Source organism: Blennius ocellaris (assembly GCF_963422515.1).
Source record: "Blennius ocellaris genome assembly, chromosome: 15".
NCBI classification, from domain to species: domain Eukaryota; kingdom Metazoa; phylum Chordata; class Actinopteri; order Blenniiformes; family Blenniidae; genus Blennius; species Blennius ocellaris.
The window spans coordinates 9413310-9431430 of NC_137664.1; the positions used below are offsets into that span (position 1 = coordinate 9413310).

The following is an 18121-nucleotide window of genomic DNA, read 5'->3' on the forward strand; positions in this document are numbered from 1 at the left end:
CACAGCACGTTTTCCACCTTTTGTGTACAGCAACAGAATATTTTCTAGCTCTCCTTTTTCTCTCTTTTGGTCCATTTGGACCTCTCTTGGCCAAACTGTATTGTATGGTGTGTTGTGTGAAAAACACAACATCAAAATATGGTTTACGTTATATTATAATAGTTTTTCCAAGTTTTCATGAGTATGATTGGGTAAAATGAGTACTTATGAAGACTTCAAAAGTGTGATTGGGTAAATGAGTGCTTTGGTACTAAATTGAGTCATCTTATTAAACTGCCACTTCAATAGAGGGGTAACGTATTTTAAAATTTCAACCATAGTTTAACATGTTCATTTTAAAGGTGCATTTTGACCTTTTTTGAACTTTTTCTGACTTTAACAGAGGATTAACGTGGTGATCTCTATTTTTATATTAAATATGAAACTCCGCTCAGAAGGCATTGCACAGAGACTTCCAACACAGGATCCCTTGGCCGATGCCTGTCATCACTTACAAAATCAGTAATATATTTCTTATCCAGCATGTTCAGGTTGTTAAATTCATACAATATGTATAATGTCAACATGATGTCACTTTATATAAACTTATACCTCAGACAATGTCTTCCCCATGCACAGTTTTCTTCTGCACAAAATGTAAATAGTGCACAGTATATCATACAATAATCCGAGCACTTGATGCCATGGATGCAGCATGTGGTTAAGCAGGACCACTGCAGACATGCAGGTCAAGGGGAAGTGTATGTGGCTCCAGGTATTTGTGACCAATTACAGCACAGTGAGATCCTTTGTTGTCTCCCACCTGTTTTGAGCCATTAGTTAAAAGGCTAGTCTGCAGCTGGTCGTGGCTACTTATTAAAGCCAGTGGTCACCACTGGAAGGAACAGTTGTTGGCAGTTTGCTCTCAGCCCTCCTTTGATGGTGATTATGACGTAGCATACACACACCAGGCTACTGCATGTAATGGAAAAGGCAGAGATGATCTATTGTGAGGTCAAGGATTTGGTGGTAGGTTCTAGTTTTTAGTTGAGACCATATAGGCACTCAGATGAGTAATGAAATGGCATTCATGCAGACACACCAATGTGTTTAGGGCCACATATAGTTTTAGGGGGATTATGTGAGCTCTGTGTCGTGTTAGTTTTTAGCATGATGCAGTTCAAGTGGAATATTTTCCGTGCAAAAGTGACAAAAGTTTAGTATAAATTAAGTAAGGGTTTCAGCCTGCACCCCACTGCCGAGAATGACATCAAGGAGATTTCATTTTCCCTTCTACTTTTTTTTTCTTTTTTTCCCCATGAAGTCTCAGTGTGAATTGGGAATCTTAATCTGCGTGCTTTATTTAATGCAAGCTGTCTTCTGAAGTAACACCCTGCATGTTTCTGTGAAGGTGACAGTTGTTCACCACCGAGTTGCGAAAACTTTGGAGCAATGTGCCGAAGTGTGGCGAATCAGGGGAATTGTGACAGCTGTCACGGTTGTCTTTTCAGGTACAGTCGAGCTATATGTGAAGATCCTAGTCTGTGAACTCCTGCTAGGATCAGTCTCTTATGGAACGCTCTGTTGAAGGCTGTACTTTTTTTTCTCCTTTTTTTTTAAAGACACAGTGCTAGTCACACCATACGCTTTTTGAGAATTGCATGATGGACCTCAAGGAAATAATCAATCAAAAAGCCTTAACATTGTTTTATTTATAGAATAAGGTTGGAATAGTTACATATACCTGAGCTTAAAATTTCAAACATAGGTTTAGTAATCATTGACCTAATTCCTTCAGCTGTGAAGGTTTCCAACTATAGTTTGACCAAACTGACAGTGGCGTTAACCAGGAGTCAAATCAGTGCTTGACTTTTACATGTCAGTGCACAATGCAGAGTTATCTGAATGCTGTGTGCTTATGAATGGGCTAAACAGCATTCTTCAAACACTTAGCACTTGTGTCCTAAATAGTTATTGTTGTCTGTGTGCTAATGGTTTGTGACATGTAACCCATCTTTCTAAACCTCGAAGCCAACTCAGCCACTGTGGAAGTAAACTGAGCATCAACAGGAAATGGCAGGAGGAACATGAGTGTGCTGTAATGGCCATGGTATGCTGCATAATCCTGTTGCACGCCTGTTTAACAGCTTCACAACCGTTGTTTCCAAAAGGAAATTCAGTCTGTCGGTGCAAATAACGGAAGGGCTGATTGATTTTAAATGTGGACTAAAAAACCTTGCAAGTACTGTACATCAAGGGAATTACAATGACTTTGCATGACAATCAACACAAACAATGCTGACAGGGTGGAGATGCCTGAGAGAATCTTTAGTGTGGCCGGTGTGAGTAATCAGCAAAAATGTGATCCACATCATTCGTGGACAATCACCATGTGTTTGTTCTGAGTAATGAATATGACACTTAGACCACACGGATGATAGAGCCTCAGAAAAAAACAAGACGTTTATTGAAAACGTCTCATTCCCCTGACGTCAGTGAATCGATATGCTCATCTTGTCCAGCACTGATTCTAAACCCCAAACTGTGGCAGACTTTTCAAACGCTAGAGCTTTTGCTATATGTAAACAAGAAAAATGCATCAAAATGTACGGATAATGTCAAACAATGTTCTTACCGTGCATATCAGTCAGCACATAATGGTGAATGACTTTTCCTCATTACCAGTTTGACAAGTTTGAGATGTGGCTGTGTTCCAAAATTACATTTATCAATGGAATTTTACATTGGACTGTTTCCAAGTTCCAAGTTTGGAGGCAGCGACAACAACAAAACACACTTTTTACTGTATTCAGTCGATTATTCAAGTATCGTCACTTCACTTGTTTATCTTTTTTTTCTGATTTTTCATTTTGACTGCCTCTTCAGTACTGCTTACATTCTTAAAGGTGGCTGGTTATAAACTCTTAATGACTCAAGACTTGCAATGATAAAAACAAAGTAGCTGGAAATTATCAGCACTGTACAAGTTAATGAATTTAAGAGTTGAATACTCAGATTCCCTTCCAGTAATTCCAGTTAAAATGTTTTAATTTTAATGATTATCTATGTATATATAATGATAGTACCAATGTATGTGTGCACTCATATGCATGCATCTGAGCCACTTCGTAGTCCATATTGAATCAAGTTGTTATTCTTTCACAATCACGTATTATTGCACAATCACCTCAACTCGCATTGCCGTAGGCTGCGATTTTGCATTTTCATCATGGAAAAAGCACGGAGCAAACTTCATGTCATGGTTTATTAGATTTCTGTCATACGGTGTGGCTCGCTGTGAATCTATAATATATTAACCTGTTAGAATCACAATCAGCATGGGCCTTTATGAATATCATGCCAGAAAAAAAACCTGCTGAACTGACAGGTAGCAAAAAGTTCAATCTTACATCTAAAACAAAGATGTGTAATATTCCAGGGAGTTAATTAGTTCCCTTGTCTTGGAGAGACAAATGGAGGATGGGAGGGGCATAGAGGGCGAATTGCGTTGGACCTCGAAAAGGTTGAGTACGGCCCTGGTGGTTACTCTCACGCACACACAAACACACCCGGTCAGTTTGACACACCAGCACATCGATATATCCCCTTACAGCCTGCCTCTGATTCTCATCCATCATTTTATCAGCCGCTGAGTGGGGTTAGTTGCTCAGAGGGCTGTGTGTGCGGGACTAAAGCCGGATCTCGGTGTCTTGAGGTGTTTTGGAGAGACGGAGCTGAGGACGGACAGACGGACTTCCATGTGCGAGCACAAGTGAGCCGCTGCTTTACCGGTCAGTGCGCGGCGCGCATCGCTTCTTTATTTGTTGCTTTGTTGACAAAAAAGCGTCTCTGAAAGTCTGGATTGTCGCAGGTTTCCTCGGAAACGTAAAACAAAGAGAAGAAAAGACAACCCGGCGGTTTAATTCCTGAAGTTGAGACGTGAGCTGAAGCTCTTTTGTGTTTGTTTTGCGCGTAAAATGCGCGGATAGAAGGGAGATTGTTTCATTACGCGTGAACACAAACGCAGCCTGGTGTCAAAGTTAAAGACGGGGGCGTGACAGGGTGGATGTATGCCCCCCCCCCCCATGTGAAGGGTAATTAATGAGAGCCATGGGGATAATCGATAGTGGACTGGGACTAATCACTGGATTAGGAGCGGAGGACCCCGCACTGCCACTAAAATGAAGGACGTGGTTCCTCGACGGAGCTCCACATATGGATCCAAACTTCAGCGTATTTATTGGAAGAGATGGATTTAAGGCTGCAGCCAAGCACTTCCACTGTGACTGCTGGCACAGTAAGGAGTATTAATGAGTGGTTGGCTGGATCGTGCATACCGATATACTGCTGTAAAATCTATTAAAAAGTTTTTTTTGTTTTCTATATTTTACGAAGTGTGACTTGCAACTTGGCACCTTTTTTGTGATTTTTGCGTTGAACCTCTTCTTTCTAATCACTTTGTGTAATCACTGCTTTATGCATGATCAGGATGTTTCAAAGTGTGGAGTGCGTCTCCCCTGGGCGACGTCACAATGCCTCAGTGGTGGTCATAGGATTGCAGTATTTTCATTTAATTACAACTATTAATTATTGTATTAAACCAAAGCTTTAGAACTGAGATTAGTGTGTCAGTAAAATCAATGTAGATGAACTACAATTTTGTGTCAAAGTTATGGCAACAATTAATAGCTGTAATGAGTGCATACTCCCTCAATTGGAGGCCACAATTGTAGTTCTAGATGTTAAGAAATGTACAAGCAGATTAAAGTTTAATTGATTCAAAACAAAATTCCAAACAAAACGTATATATTTACATAACATTTATGCATAGTGTTGCTACAAATTAAGATGAATGGAAAGAAAATGCCTTTTTCAAAATCTCAAGAGTTGAACCATTTAGTTCTAATAATGTATTACTCCAACTGTATTCTCTACGCAGAAAATGATCAAAACCTTTTATTACAAAAGCTGTCACCACCAAACAGTTAAATAGTCTGCTTGAGAAAAACCTTCATTATTAACTTTCTGGTTTAAGTGACCTTATATTTATGCAGACACACAGTCACACGTCATCATGCTCTCACAAACAAACACACTTAATCACCCCCTGCTGATATGTTCTCCTTGAGCTGAGGCTGTGGAGGATTGCAGCCTGGAGGAAGCAGAAAGGACTTTTAATTTTATGCTCCTTATTGGCCACTGTTCCCTGGCCCTGCTCCTGTGAGACCCCGAGGTGACTCATCCCCCCTGCTAAATGGTTGATGAAGGGTTCGCAGAGTAATGACAAGACATTCGTTTGAATCAGGTATGTTAAAAACCAGGGAGACATTCAAAACATGCAGGGCCGTCTGAAAAAGACTGCTGTAGTGTACAAACAATGTGGATACGCTGAAGGTCACGCAAGTCAAGCACTGGCATCTGCTGACTGTTAATGAGATCTCATCAAGACTGACAGGGAGCATCAATCTCACTGTCAAAGTTGGGCTCCAGATATAGCCAAATGTCCTGCTCTCTGACTGCTCGCCCATGTGAACATCCGAAACACACAGTCCTCACCCAATTATCCAATCACTGTCATACTGATCAGTGCATCCCTTCAAATGTATTTTTACAGTTAATATGCAGACGTTAAAAGGTTAACTATTGCGCTATTGTACTATTGCACATTCACCTCAACAGCCTGTGTGAAAACAATGTCCGTTGTGCTCAAAGGCTGTTTAAATATCATTTTGTCTCCGTTTTTATTCATTAAGACTAGATATAATCAATGTTGTGAGTCTATAAATAGTCTGCATATGCAACATGCAAACCCCCTCATGGGTTACAATCAATTGAAGCAGGAGCCCTGGTGGTCAGAATCATGAATAATTTAAAGATTGACGTGACACTCCCGTTTGTCTTTAAATAGCTCATCGAGTCCAATAACGCACCGTGTGTTTCAACCCTGTGAAGTGCCACAAGTTGGTGTTTGATCGTTTCAACATATCGTCTTGATAAAGCTGAAGTGGAGGCATAGAAATGGTTTTGTTGCCATGGCGACGGCTGCAGGCAGATTCGTTATATGAAAGAGGTCCAGACCCTCCACTCGAGTCTGTCCGGCATCACATGACAGCAGAGTGCTCTTGGCCATTATCCACAAGTTGAGTCAGGATACAGAGCCTGCCTGCCTGCCTCTAATGGAACATACCACTCTACTCCATATGGATCTTTCTCTTCAGCCGTTACTCCAAGTGAGTGAGGTTTGTGTGTGGGTTGTTTTTTGTTGCTGTTGTGAGTACGTCAATCTGTTTGCACACTCGCATGGTGAGGAGTTGTCATACTCGAGGTGAACATTTTGTTTTAATCCTCCTAAAGAAGATACCTCAATTTTGTTTTTGTCAATGCAGATTCCCTGAAAGGCAAAAAAAAAAAAACAACCAAAGAGAGAGAGAGAGAATTTATGTGTCGTGCTATATTGATAGCCCATATCATTATGACCACTGACGGGTGAAGGGATTAGCACTGATTGCATCTTTACCATGGCGCTGCTTGGTGGGAGGGAAATATTAAAGGTCCCATATTATAAATTTTTTCAGCAATTTTACATTTTATGTCAAAGGTCCAACAACATTGTATTTAAAGTGTATTGCCCCAAAATCCAGACTTAATCCTCAATTCCAGCCTGTCTGAAAGTCCCTCTCGTGAGCTCTACTGAGAACAGGCTGTTTCTGTGCCTGTAATTTTAAATGCTAATGACTTGTGTGTGTCCAAGCCAACCTGGAAATGATTTTGCTGCATGTGGTACTGTGTAAATAAAGTTGAATTGAATTGAATCTATCCACGAGAGGATCAAAGGGAATATCCACTACCAGAGGGAGGGGTTAATTCCCCAGTTGACATCATGAAGGGAAAAGCTCTGATTTGCCTGTATGAGCACTCATTCACCAAAAGGTGGAGCAAGCAAGTGAGGGATAAGCTTCATACACAGGCTATGGGGACACAAATTACTGTTAGAAACCATTATAAAGTGAATTTTGCATAATATGGTACCTTTCATTAGTGAATGAATTTGAAGTTTGGGGGACCAAATGGACCATGTACACAATATCAGACAGGTGATCATAATGTTATGGCTGATTTGTGCTTGTTCCCAGGTGTTTGTTGAATACTGCCTTTGATTTTGTGTATTCAAGTGTGAACTTTACTGTGAGTTTACAGGTCAAAGTTCGAAACTAAAGACTGCTTCCACATACATTTGCAGCTCATTCTATATTCATTTCCTGTGAGAGTTTGATGGTTTTCCTTGTTTTTTTGGGGGAATCCCAAAAAGCTTGAGAGCCTAATTATGTTTCAGTGTGAACTTATTACAGTTGTTATATGAACACCTGAGGACACTTCTGTCTGCAAATTAAACAACATTAGCATATCCATGCATTTTGAATTTCTGGAGTAGAAGTGACTTCAACCAAGTAATTACATGTATTTTTCTCTCTTTCTCTTCGAGCAGGGGGAGACCGAGAGCGGATGACAGCCAACCATGAGACCTACCTTCTTATGGCCAGCACCCAGAATGACATGGAGGATTGGGTGAAAACAATCCGGAGGGTCATCTGGGCACCTTTTGGTGGAGGTCAGCATGCACACATTCATTGTTTTTACTAGCCAAATAGCTTGTTGACTTATACGTTCAGTGAGCTCTGCTTGTGACGTTTCAGGTTCATGAGACGTAAAATAAGTTTCTTTAGGATTTGGCAAAAATGCGCCGTACACTTAATGTTGAAAGAACAAAGAACAAACCTTAATAATAAGAACAACATAAATGGTTTTCTTGGATTGTGTTCAAAGTGAAACTTTCGATAAGAAACCAGTGTAAAACGCAAGCTAAATTTATCCGCATTGACATGGTAATGCAGTGATATTCTTATGTAATCCTAAACAAAACAACAGGTTGTCTTTTCATGTAGCTTTAATTCAATACTTCACCAACATTACATTTTGGTACATGTGAAAATTAGAATCAAACTCGTCTTAGTTCTTAATAAAGATTTGTATTTAAATACTGTCTACATCGCACCATTATGTTAGCAAGCAAATTCAAATAGCTGTCTCAATAATGTGGCAAATTAACTAGAAAAAATGCCCATGCGCTGATAATTAAATAAACCGTGATTACTTTCCGAAGTGCACGTTGCTGTAATTGTTCTTGTGAAGCCTTTCCTGACTTTGGTGGAATTAGTGTGACGATTACCGAGTCTCCCGCTGCGCTGCTGTGGTTTGTTATCGACTGTTGTGGTAGACTTTGGCCTACATTGCCTACAAGCAGGGCACAAGCGCAGCAGTGGGAGCGGCTCTCGGTGCCACGCTGAATAGATGAGGCCGAGCCGGCCCCTCTGTTTTCAGTGCCGGGAGTTTGATGTCTATTGCAGTTGACTGCTCTTCAAAAGGACGAGCCATTTGTCAAAGATGCCACAGGAAAGGTGGCTCCCTGTTGATGTAGACCCGGGGTCTCTCTCTCTCTCTCTCTCTCTCTCTCTCTCTCTGTCTCTCTCTCTCTCTCTCTCTCTCTCTCTCTCTTTCTCTCTCTCTGTCTCTGTCTCTCTCACACACACAGGCACACACATTTTCCAGCCTTTCACATTTCGCAGCACAAACTATCCGAACCCTGATTGGTCGATCAGTACTTTGAAAGTGAGGTGGAGATTTTCAGTTCAAGGGGTGAACAGACCAGGAGGCAGCTCCCAAAACGAAGACCCCAGAAAGGTTCTGCTTGCTGATGAACTCTTGCTGTGATGTTGCAATGATTACAATCCAGCCACAACAATCAGTTGGACAGAAGTGAGAGTGTGACGTCAGACCTTTTGAGGGATGTGCAGCTGTGGCTTCTCCATCTGGATCTTTGGAGATTTATTCCATGGTAATTACCTGCTGCTCATTTGTGGTTTGGGAAAGTATGTGACTATTGTTGCTGTTGGATCAATGGGATGTAGGATATAAAAAAAACAAACAAAAACAAACTTTTAATCAATGTAAAGCATGCTCCATATTGCACTGCTCTAGAGCAGCATTTCACAATAATTTGCTACGTTGTCTAAATGTGAGATTTTCCAGACTGCTGTGCTGATTTAATAAATTTTCTGTGTGATGATTCATGACTTGCGGTGGTGATAAAAGCTCTCGCATCTCAGTTTAAGAACAGGTTTCTTTGGGTTGTTTTTTGGGGTTTTTTTTTAAACACGTGCTACAACTGCTTCAGGCAACTAACATACAGTTATAGTATTGACATTTCAATGAAATACAGGAATACAAGTTGTGTTTATGTGATTCACCCGTGTTCTATTCGTGGAATACAATGCGTCTCACATGTCCTCGACTAAACCGCTTACAATCAAATCTGAAGTGAAAGCTTAGAGAAGTTTGTTTTAATTGAACCAGGTGTGGGATGGCAGCGATACATCAGATCTCTACATCAGTCATTATCTGCAATTTATATGCTGCTTTCTGAGCAGAATTCCAATTCTCCATTTGAGCTACAAATTGAGATGCAGTTTGGCACAGCTGTGTCTTTTAGAGTCGTTGAGCTGAATAGCAACTATGTCTGGGGTCTGTCTGGCTACTTTCTTTACCTGAAAATTGCTGAAAAATATATTTATATTTGTTTACCAGACAGGCGTAACACATGCATATGATACATATAGGGACTTTTAATATGAGCGTTTTCACTTGTGACGGCCTTTAAATTTCTGTAATGGTCATTCTGGTCGAATCCTTTTCTAATGAGATATCTTTTAGAACACATGCATTTCAATATAGAATGGTCGTGATAAGGTCTTCATGAACAGTTCAAACCTGAAAAAAAATGTTTTTAAAGATTTTATTAATATGTGTATTAAAGTCTATAGCAAGATGCGACAGCAGGAACAAATCTGGCTGTCTATTTCATTAAAAGACACATTTGAAAAACATTTTGTTTTCAGTGCACTTCAGACAAATAATGATAACACAAGCTTTTGGGCCAAATTACTATTATAAATTGTATGACAGTTGCAGACTAAATATGGAGACAAGACAGATTTTTAGGATTAAAAGTATCACACTTAAATGTTAAAAGTTTTTTTTTTATTGCCTGTGGATATCCACAACCATTAACAAAATCTTATTATGCACAAACCAGTACAACATTCAACGAGACATCACTTCTTGTAGTGAGACAATGCATGTGTGGAGTTAGAAATGGGGAAATACAATGTAGCTTAAGCTGTGATGGAGATGAAGATCCTCTTAAAGTTAAAAAAAAAAAAAAAGAATTGTGAACAACAATCATTCTTTGATGTACAAAGCACATGAAAAGGCAAGATTGCTTTTTATTATAGTCGCTGGTTATGAAAAGAGACTATAAAGTAATAAGACAATATGTGAACAATGTGCTAAAGCCATTCAATCCATCTGCAGTCACAGAAAAAGAATAGAAAGAGTAGCTGGAGGAAATGGGAATCCCATAGTAGGAAAAATTAGGCTGTGTTGTGTCTAGACTGCCTCTCTCTCTCTCTCTCTCTCTCTCTGTCACTCTGTCTCTCTGTCTCTAACGCTGTCTCTGTGTGTGCACTTGAGTAGCAGCAGGTCCATGTAGCTGACACAGCCTGACAGTGATAGTTGCAGTGTGTAGATGTCCTCCCATGAAGTCTTGTAGTTGCAGTGGGGCCCGTCCCAGCAGGAACAGCCAACATGCATATAAACACAATCACACACTCGACTTAAGCAGCTCCACGCACATGTGTTACATGTGACCCAGGAAAGTATTCCCAGACTCATGACCAGAACGTCTGAAGGACTGACCTCCTTTTTCATCCAGGCACTCTTTCCTCATTTCTCCTCTAATGCGCTTTCCAATACATGTGAATGTTTTCATTGGTTACTATGCCGGTGTTCGATGGAGCGATATTTCTCTTTGACAGAAGACTGGAAAATGGACGCACAGCTTCAAGTACTTTATGGAAATTTGTGACTGTTTACTGTTTTGTCTTTGTTTTATTGAAGTAGGAATGTCTATTTTTGTGACTCCGGGCTTCTGAGCAGCTCCTTTTTAAGCAACACTGTTTTGAAGAGAGACCCTTCTGTGATGGACGGAGATGAAAACGGTTCGACCTGATCAGCATTCAAACTGATGCATCATTCAGATCACATACATTTTTTTTTATAGTTTTCTGTGATAGCTGTATTTGTTTTCTGGAAAATGTTAGTGTCCTGGCCCTTTAAATTGTGCAACTCCGGTGTGCTGTCATATCACAAATTTAACAATAAGCACTTTTTCAAGAAACTTACAAGTTGTGTCATTTTGAAAAGAGGTGAGTTTGCACACATACCGTGATATTATCAGTAAAACTCCATCACTGTGTCTGTTTACGGCTTGTAAGAGACATTATTAAGCATAGATATCATTTTGATTAGTTGCCTGAACACACAGGAAAATACTTATTTTTCTGTTCGCATTCGCCTGCTCTTTGCTGCTGTCAACAACACGAGGACTCCGGTGCTCTGAATAAGGTTTGGTACGCATACAGTACCTTGTCGTACCACTTGTTTGGATGTGTGTGAGTAGCCTCTGTCTGTATCTGGAAACCGGAAAAGTATGCAGATCCAAATCTCTCAGGAAGGCTGCCTTAATCCCCTTTAGTGTTGCGTCCACATGAGATGGCTGCAAATGGAAATTGGCCCCTTTTTATTTATTTAATTTTTTTTCAATAGCGAGTGCCTCAGACAAAAGACGAGTGGTGCTCAGCAGGAAGTAAAAGAGATTTGATCCCTTTGTTTTTGCTTGAACCGTCTGGACAACCCTATCGTGGGTCTTTTTCAATTGATTTCACTGCTCTCTCTGATGTTTCTTGAGCCGTAGATGCGATCCCAATGTTTTTGGCAATTCTTTTAAAAAGTAGTTCTCTTCAGAGAAAAAAGTCAAGAGAAGGAGAGAATTAAAACTTCTTTGTATCTGAAACGATGAATGCATATTCAAATATTAGATCAAACCTAAATCACCTAAGGCTGATGTGTTTTTATTATGTCTTCCAGGGATCTTTGGTCAGAAGCTGGAGGAGACGGTGCGCTATGAACGCCGGTTTGGGAACAAGCTCGCCCCTATGCTGGTGGAGCAGTGTGTGGATTTCATTCGACAGTGGGGCCTTCGAGAAGAGGGTCTATTCAGGCTGCCCGGACAGGCAAACCTGGTCAAAGAGCTGCAGGATGCCTTTGACTGTGGAGAGAAACCCTCTTTTGATTGGTGAGGAAAAAATGCGGACATGCTGGCTGGTTGAATTTCCCGGGTGCATTTTAATGTGTAGCTGATATGTTGGGATCCTCTGAAGCTACACAGGGTGCTCCAGTTGTAAATCCTGCTTCACAAAACACAAGTGAGTGAGCACTTGTGTTTAGTTGAATAGACTTTCTCTTTAATCCTGGATCGCTTTGAAACATGGAAAAATATTGTTAAACATTCTTTTTTCTCCACAGGCTTTTGTGACATTTGAAACATGTAGAAGAAAATCATTTATGTGTGTCCCAAGTTTTTTAGAAACACAAATATGAGTTTCTCAGAGAAAGACAATGACTTTCAGTCTTGCTACATATGTAGGAATTGTGTATTTTTGAGTTGCTTTTTTGCAATTCATCTAAAACCATTGTTTATTTCCCCTTAAGAAGGTGGTGCAATTATAAGGAGCATGCATTTGTGGGATGAGCAGAGGTTGTGCTAATTAAAATCTTCCCAAAAAGTTTTTCCATGCCATTAGTTTTGACACATGGTTTGAGCTTTAACATCCAGAGTTTTGCTGCTCATCCCACAAATACATGCTCCTGGCAATTCAAACTTGTTCTGAAAAGGAAACGGACAATCTTGTCAGTAATACTAGGTTTAATTCCATTGACGTAAGGGGAAAATCTATAAAGAACTGAAATTCTTACTTTTTGTGTGTAGTTCATCTTTTTTAGCATCCATGACTTTGAAGCAGATGTGCACACTAAAATATGAAGAATTAATTCAAAGTCAGAGATACTGTCAAAGAACATGCTGCGAAAAGGATAAATGCACCAAAAAAAATTTTAAATCATTGAGAAATGAAATTGTTTTGTTGGTTATTTTAACACATGACATATAAAGTAAAAAAATGTAATCATCTATGTCATTGCTATTGTAACAATTTTGATTCACAGTTAGGGTAGTATGAAAGAAAATCATTTTTAATTAAATGTAAAATTGTTTGGAGTGATATTTATATTTATATTCATGAGACAAAATTATAAAAGAATAGAACAAAAGAGGCTTAAATTATTTGGTTTTTTGTATCAAATGTTGTAAATGTTAAGAGAATAATGAATCTTTTCATGCTTTTATAAATATAGTGAAAATAAAAATAAATAAATATAGTGATGCACCTCTATGAAGGACACATGAGTATGTCAAAGTTTACCAGAATTTAATGGGTGTGTTTTAAAACCATCTGGTGACCAATCCAAGGCTACCGTCTTATAACCTGAAGACGACTGTGCCCAGAGACTAGGCACTGTTTTTTAATGTGACAGCTTTCATTCATCACTGAGCTGAACCAATAAACATGAGTGATGGGATACACCACCCGTCCACCCACCTCTGTCTTCTTCCTCTTTCTTACACGACACCCTTCGTTTCCACCATGTAATCACACCACTATAAATAAACCCCGAGGGGACTCTCAGGGTCCAGGTTGTATATCAACATCACGCCTTTTCCTAGAAACATGGGATGCACAATCACGCCCTTACATCAGCTGCTCATTGGCGCATCTCTACCTTACTATTTCTACTTTACAGCCTGTTCTGTTTCTAGCTGTGGCTGACCTTTCTTCCTAGCCATCCCTCGGTACTTCACTCATTCTCTCATTAGCCTCCGTAACCCCCTGCGTGCGTCGCCACCTGCCCCCTTGTTGGCTCATTACTTGCCTCAAAGCCTACAGTGGAAATCCTCTTGCCTTTTGGCAAATCGTCTAAGCTGCCCCAGTGTTTGTGCTGTTCCCTTTTGTTTTTCATCTATTTACCTTGCTGTTGCTTTTGTCCCGTTCTCTCACTTTGTCGTGTTTTATCGCCACAGCATGCACTTCTTTAATGATCTCCGCCATGCTGATTAAAGATCCAAACAAAAGTTCAGCATTTTTCTCTGAAATGGTGATTGCTTTGCTGTTTTAAATCACTTGTGGCGTTTGATGCATTATCTCTTCTCATTCATTTTCTGCTGCTGCAGGAGGCCTCATGTTGATAGGTGTTTGCCTCCAAGCCGTGCACCTTAAATAAATTATGACTTCAATCTTGTCCTATTTCTATTGGTGTTTTGTCTTTCTTTGCAGTAACACGGATGTGCACACAGTCGCTTCTCTACTGAAGCTGTATCTCAGAGAGCTGCCGGAGCCCGTCATCCCCTTCCAGAAGTATGATGAGTTTCTGGCCTGCGCGAAACTCCTCAGCAAAGATGACGAAATGGTAAGAAATAAGACGTGATGACTTCCTTTGTGAATATATCTACCTTAAAATTGTCTTAAATCCAGTTTCTTGCCTCCCACTCACCTATACTCTGCTCTGCTGTTCCTCTCACAATGAGTTAGCTGTGCCTGTCTTGACGTCTAACATCTAAATAGGATTTCTGTCCCACCGTAAGGCTCGGTCAGAAGCAGGGGGTCGTTCTTAAGCCGCGCTCTCACTGGGCTGCTACAACTTGCAACTAGTTGAAGATACTAAGGTCCCATTTACACAACAATGAATACGAGTGTATTCACAAAACTTTCTTCACTTGTGGGGTTTCCGTTTATACAACACTGGTGTGCGAATCCACTGTATCCGCAAAGTTTTTATACCAGCTCCCAAGGATGAAAGATTCTTTCGTGGTCGCGATTCCCCCCTGCCAAAACTGCCGGAAGTAACAAAGTGCTGTTAGTGGCACCCCTCCAGCCTTTTTTTTTTTGCATGAGATATAGTGTGGTGTTAAAGAAGTCATACTAATAACAATAATAATAATAATAATAATAATAATAATAATAACATGATAGTGTGACTGCTGAAGCTGAATGCTAATGCTTCTTCTTTTGGGTTTAACTGCAGTTAAGCACCATGAATGTTGCATTACCGCCATCTGCTGGTTCTATCTTTATACGTTCGTTCCCACCGCTCCCAAAGAAAGAAAGAAAGCGAACTGTAACGTTGACGAAGCCGAAAGAAGTGTGCCTCTCCCATCCGCTTTGTATGGCACATTTCTTCATAGTTTTTTGTGATTTATTTGGAAACGGTTAAAGACATTAAAAGCATACAGCATAGCATTCCTCTCACGAATAATTTCTATCAGGGTTGGTCAGGGCCATTGCATAATTTTTCTGAATGAGTGAATATAATTGTCATATAACTTGAATTATGATCTTATATTTACATTGAATTACCAAAGGTTACCTCCTTTTGCAGGGTATTAAGGAGCTGAAAAGGCTTGTGGACAGTCTACCTCCAGTAAACTACAACCTCCTCAAATACATCTGCAGGTACGACAAGACTAAAGATTAAAAGTCTTTACATTATGAGTCACAATTATGATGAAACAATCAAAACTCTTGCTTTTGTTTTTTGTTTTTTCAGATTTCTCGATGAAGTCCAATCATATTCAGGAGTGAACAAGATGAGTGTCCAGAACTTGGCCACAGTCTTTGGGCCAAACATTTTAAGGCCAAAAATTGAGGATCCAGTGGCAATTATGGAAGGTCAGTGTTCAAGAGCATCACTTAGGACTCCAGTATGTATAATTAATTTGGTTTTTTTTTTTATATAGGAAATCATTTGCTGAGAAATACATAATGCTTTAGTGCAGCACCTCTAAAATGAACAGGCTTCTTGGCGTCATTTATTTTAATTTCTGTCAAATACAAAACTCGATTTTCAAACATAATAAGAACAAGTTTCCTGTTAATCTCAACACTGCAACACTCTGTTGCTTTGCTGCATGAAATGAATTTTGCCCATCATTTAAAACAATTTACTTCACCTGGATATGACCACCTGCCTGATATTATAAAGATCCCCCATATACTGTAGCAACCTGCTGACACCATTCGACTGGTGGTTTTCTGATGTGTAGGCTACATGCATAAGAATGTATAGCGTGGTGTAGCATACATTTTTCTGCTACAATAACTTTCATTGATTATATTATTTATGATCACGACAGCACCCAGCAATTTCAGCTTTGTGTTTTTAAACAGCTACCTTATTAAAAGCAGTAACTTCACTTAATGTTCTACATTAATGCAGTCAAGTGCAAGTTGCATATACATATCTGGTACATATTCTATTGCAGTTTTAGAATTTGCTTTAGTGAAATTACGAATGAACCACAGGCCATAGTTTGTACACCTCTTGACTAATAGAAGCTGATGAAATGAATATTATTTGCTACACCACTAATAACTTTTTGGTTGATCAGTGTGAAATAATAATGCTACTCAGAAGGGTTAGTGCACTGTGCAGACTATTGGCCTCGAGCTCCATCTCTTATTGAGTATTTTTAATCTGAAAGGAATATTAATGGAAGAGAAAGAATAATGATGCAGTTTCTTGTTTTCAGGTACGGTTTTGGTCCAGCAGCTCATGGCTGTTCTGATTGGTCGCCATGATGTGCTTTTCCCTCAAGAAGAAGACAGCCCCACGGCCATTGAACTCGTCAACAACAACAACATCGAACTGCCCCGGCGACAAGCCACCACAACTACCTCTGGCATCACTACAGTGTCACAGAATGCCGAGAACAACAACACCCAGGTGGTGCGTCAGTGCGTCTGGGAAGCCCCCGAATCGCCCTCTCACCGCCAGCACGTGGACAATGGCGGCTCTCCGAGATCGGCAAGCCCACGCAACGGTGTCATCGGACGGTTTGACATTGCACGCAGTCCACCGCTGATGGTGAAAAAGAACCCCGCCTTCAGTAAAGGCAGCGGGATTGTTACGAACGGCTCCTTCAGCTCGTCTCCATCCTCTGATCCCAGCATAGAAAAGAGCCAGTCTCTAACTGGAGGGGGAAGTTTACCTGTACGTCGCAGTGGCACACTCAAAGGCTCGGGCACAAAAATGGGCACCAGCGGTGTGACGAGTGGAAACGGCACAGGGGGGAGCGGGACTGCAGGAATGCGAATGGGCATTTCAGGAAACGACGTGGTCACGGGGAGTCTGAACAGTCGCAACGGTCTATGGGTGCCTAACAGCAGCGTCATGTTACGAGAGACTAACAAAACACGCGACGGGGATCAAACAACCAATCAGAATCGTCTTTCCACGTACGATAACGTCCAGTTAAACCACCACAACCTGCAACAGAACCAGATCCACAACACGTGTCTGAACACCAGCTGCGAGGACAAACAGAGTGTGGATAGCGCCACCTGGTCCACCTCCTCTTGTGAAATCTCCCTCCCTGACAACTCCACATCCTGCCGCTCCTCCACCACCACCTGCCCTGAGCAGGACTTCTTTGGAGGCCATTTTGAAGACTTGGACGGCGCGGCGCAGGACAATGAGCCTCCCCGGTCCGGTGGAGGAGGAGATGGAGAGGGCCGGAACGGCAACAGACAAGCGACGAGTGTTGACGGAGCAGGGAGGAGCAGTCGGGGCACCAGCAGTAGTGACAACAGCGAGGGTTACTCTGTTGGTAATGGACCTGGCAGCCACAGTGCCCTGCACAGTCTAGTGGCCAGTCTTAAACAAGAGATGCACAAGCAGAAGACCGAGTACGAGGCCAGGATAAAAAGGTAGGACCACACATGTACAAATCGTGATTTTCTATAGCTGATGGATGTGAACCACTGTACTTGTTCTTTATTATTTTGTGAATGCGTGATCTGTTTCTCCAGCTGGCACTTCACGAGATGTCAATATAATTTAATTTGTAGTGATTAGCTATTTTTCTGAGTGCAGTCACTTTCTAAGTACAGTCTTGAAGGAAAAACTGCATATGATGAATATTTCCGTAAGATCTATTTTGTCTGGCAGACGGACATGAGCTCAGAACATTTTTTTAAGCTAACAATTGTAAAACAAATACAAAAAGTATCTTTTAACAAGCATTATGTAGCTTTAGAGATAGAAGATGGAATTGAAATGAAATGCTACTATCAGC

At 40.7% G+C, this 18121-nt stretch overlaps 1 protein-coding gene across 3 annotated transcripts in view; it reads left to right on the forward strand.

Moving 5' to 3' along the window:
- arhgap24 (Rho GTPase activating protein 24) overlaps positions 1-18121 on the forward strand; it is a 65871-nt gene that overhangs the window by 45284 nt on the left and 2466 nt on the right. For all 3 annotated transcript variants that reach the window (XM_080510276.1, XM_080510277.1, XM_080510278.1), the window contains 6 exons: positions 7466-7588; positions 12022-12229; positions 14325-14457; positions 15427-15500; positions 15595-15716; positions 16577-17753. In XM_080510276.1, coding sequence (XP_080366402.1) covers positions 7466-7588; positions 12022-12229; positions 14325-14457; positions 15427-15500; positions 15595-15716; positions 16577-17753 — 1837 coding nt within the window. The remainder of the gene's footprint in view (positions 1-7465; positions 7589-12021; positions 12230-14324; positions 14458-15426; positions 15501-15594; positions 15717-16576; positions 17754-18121) is intronic.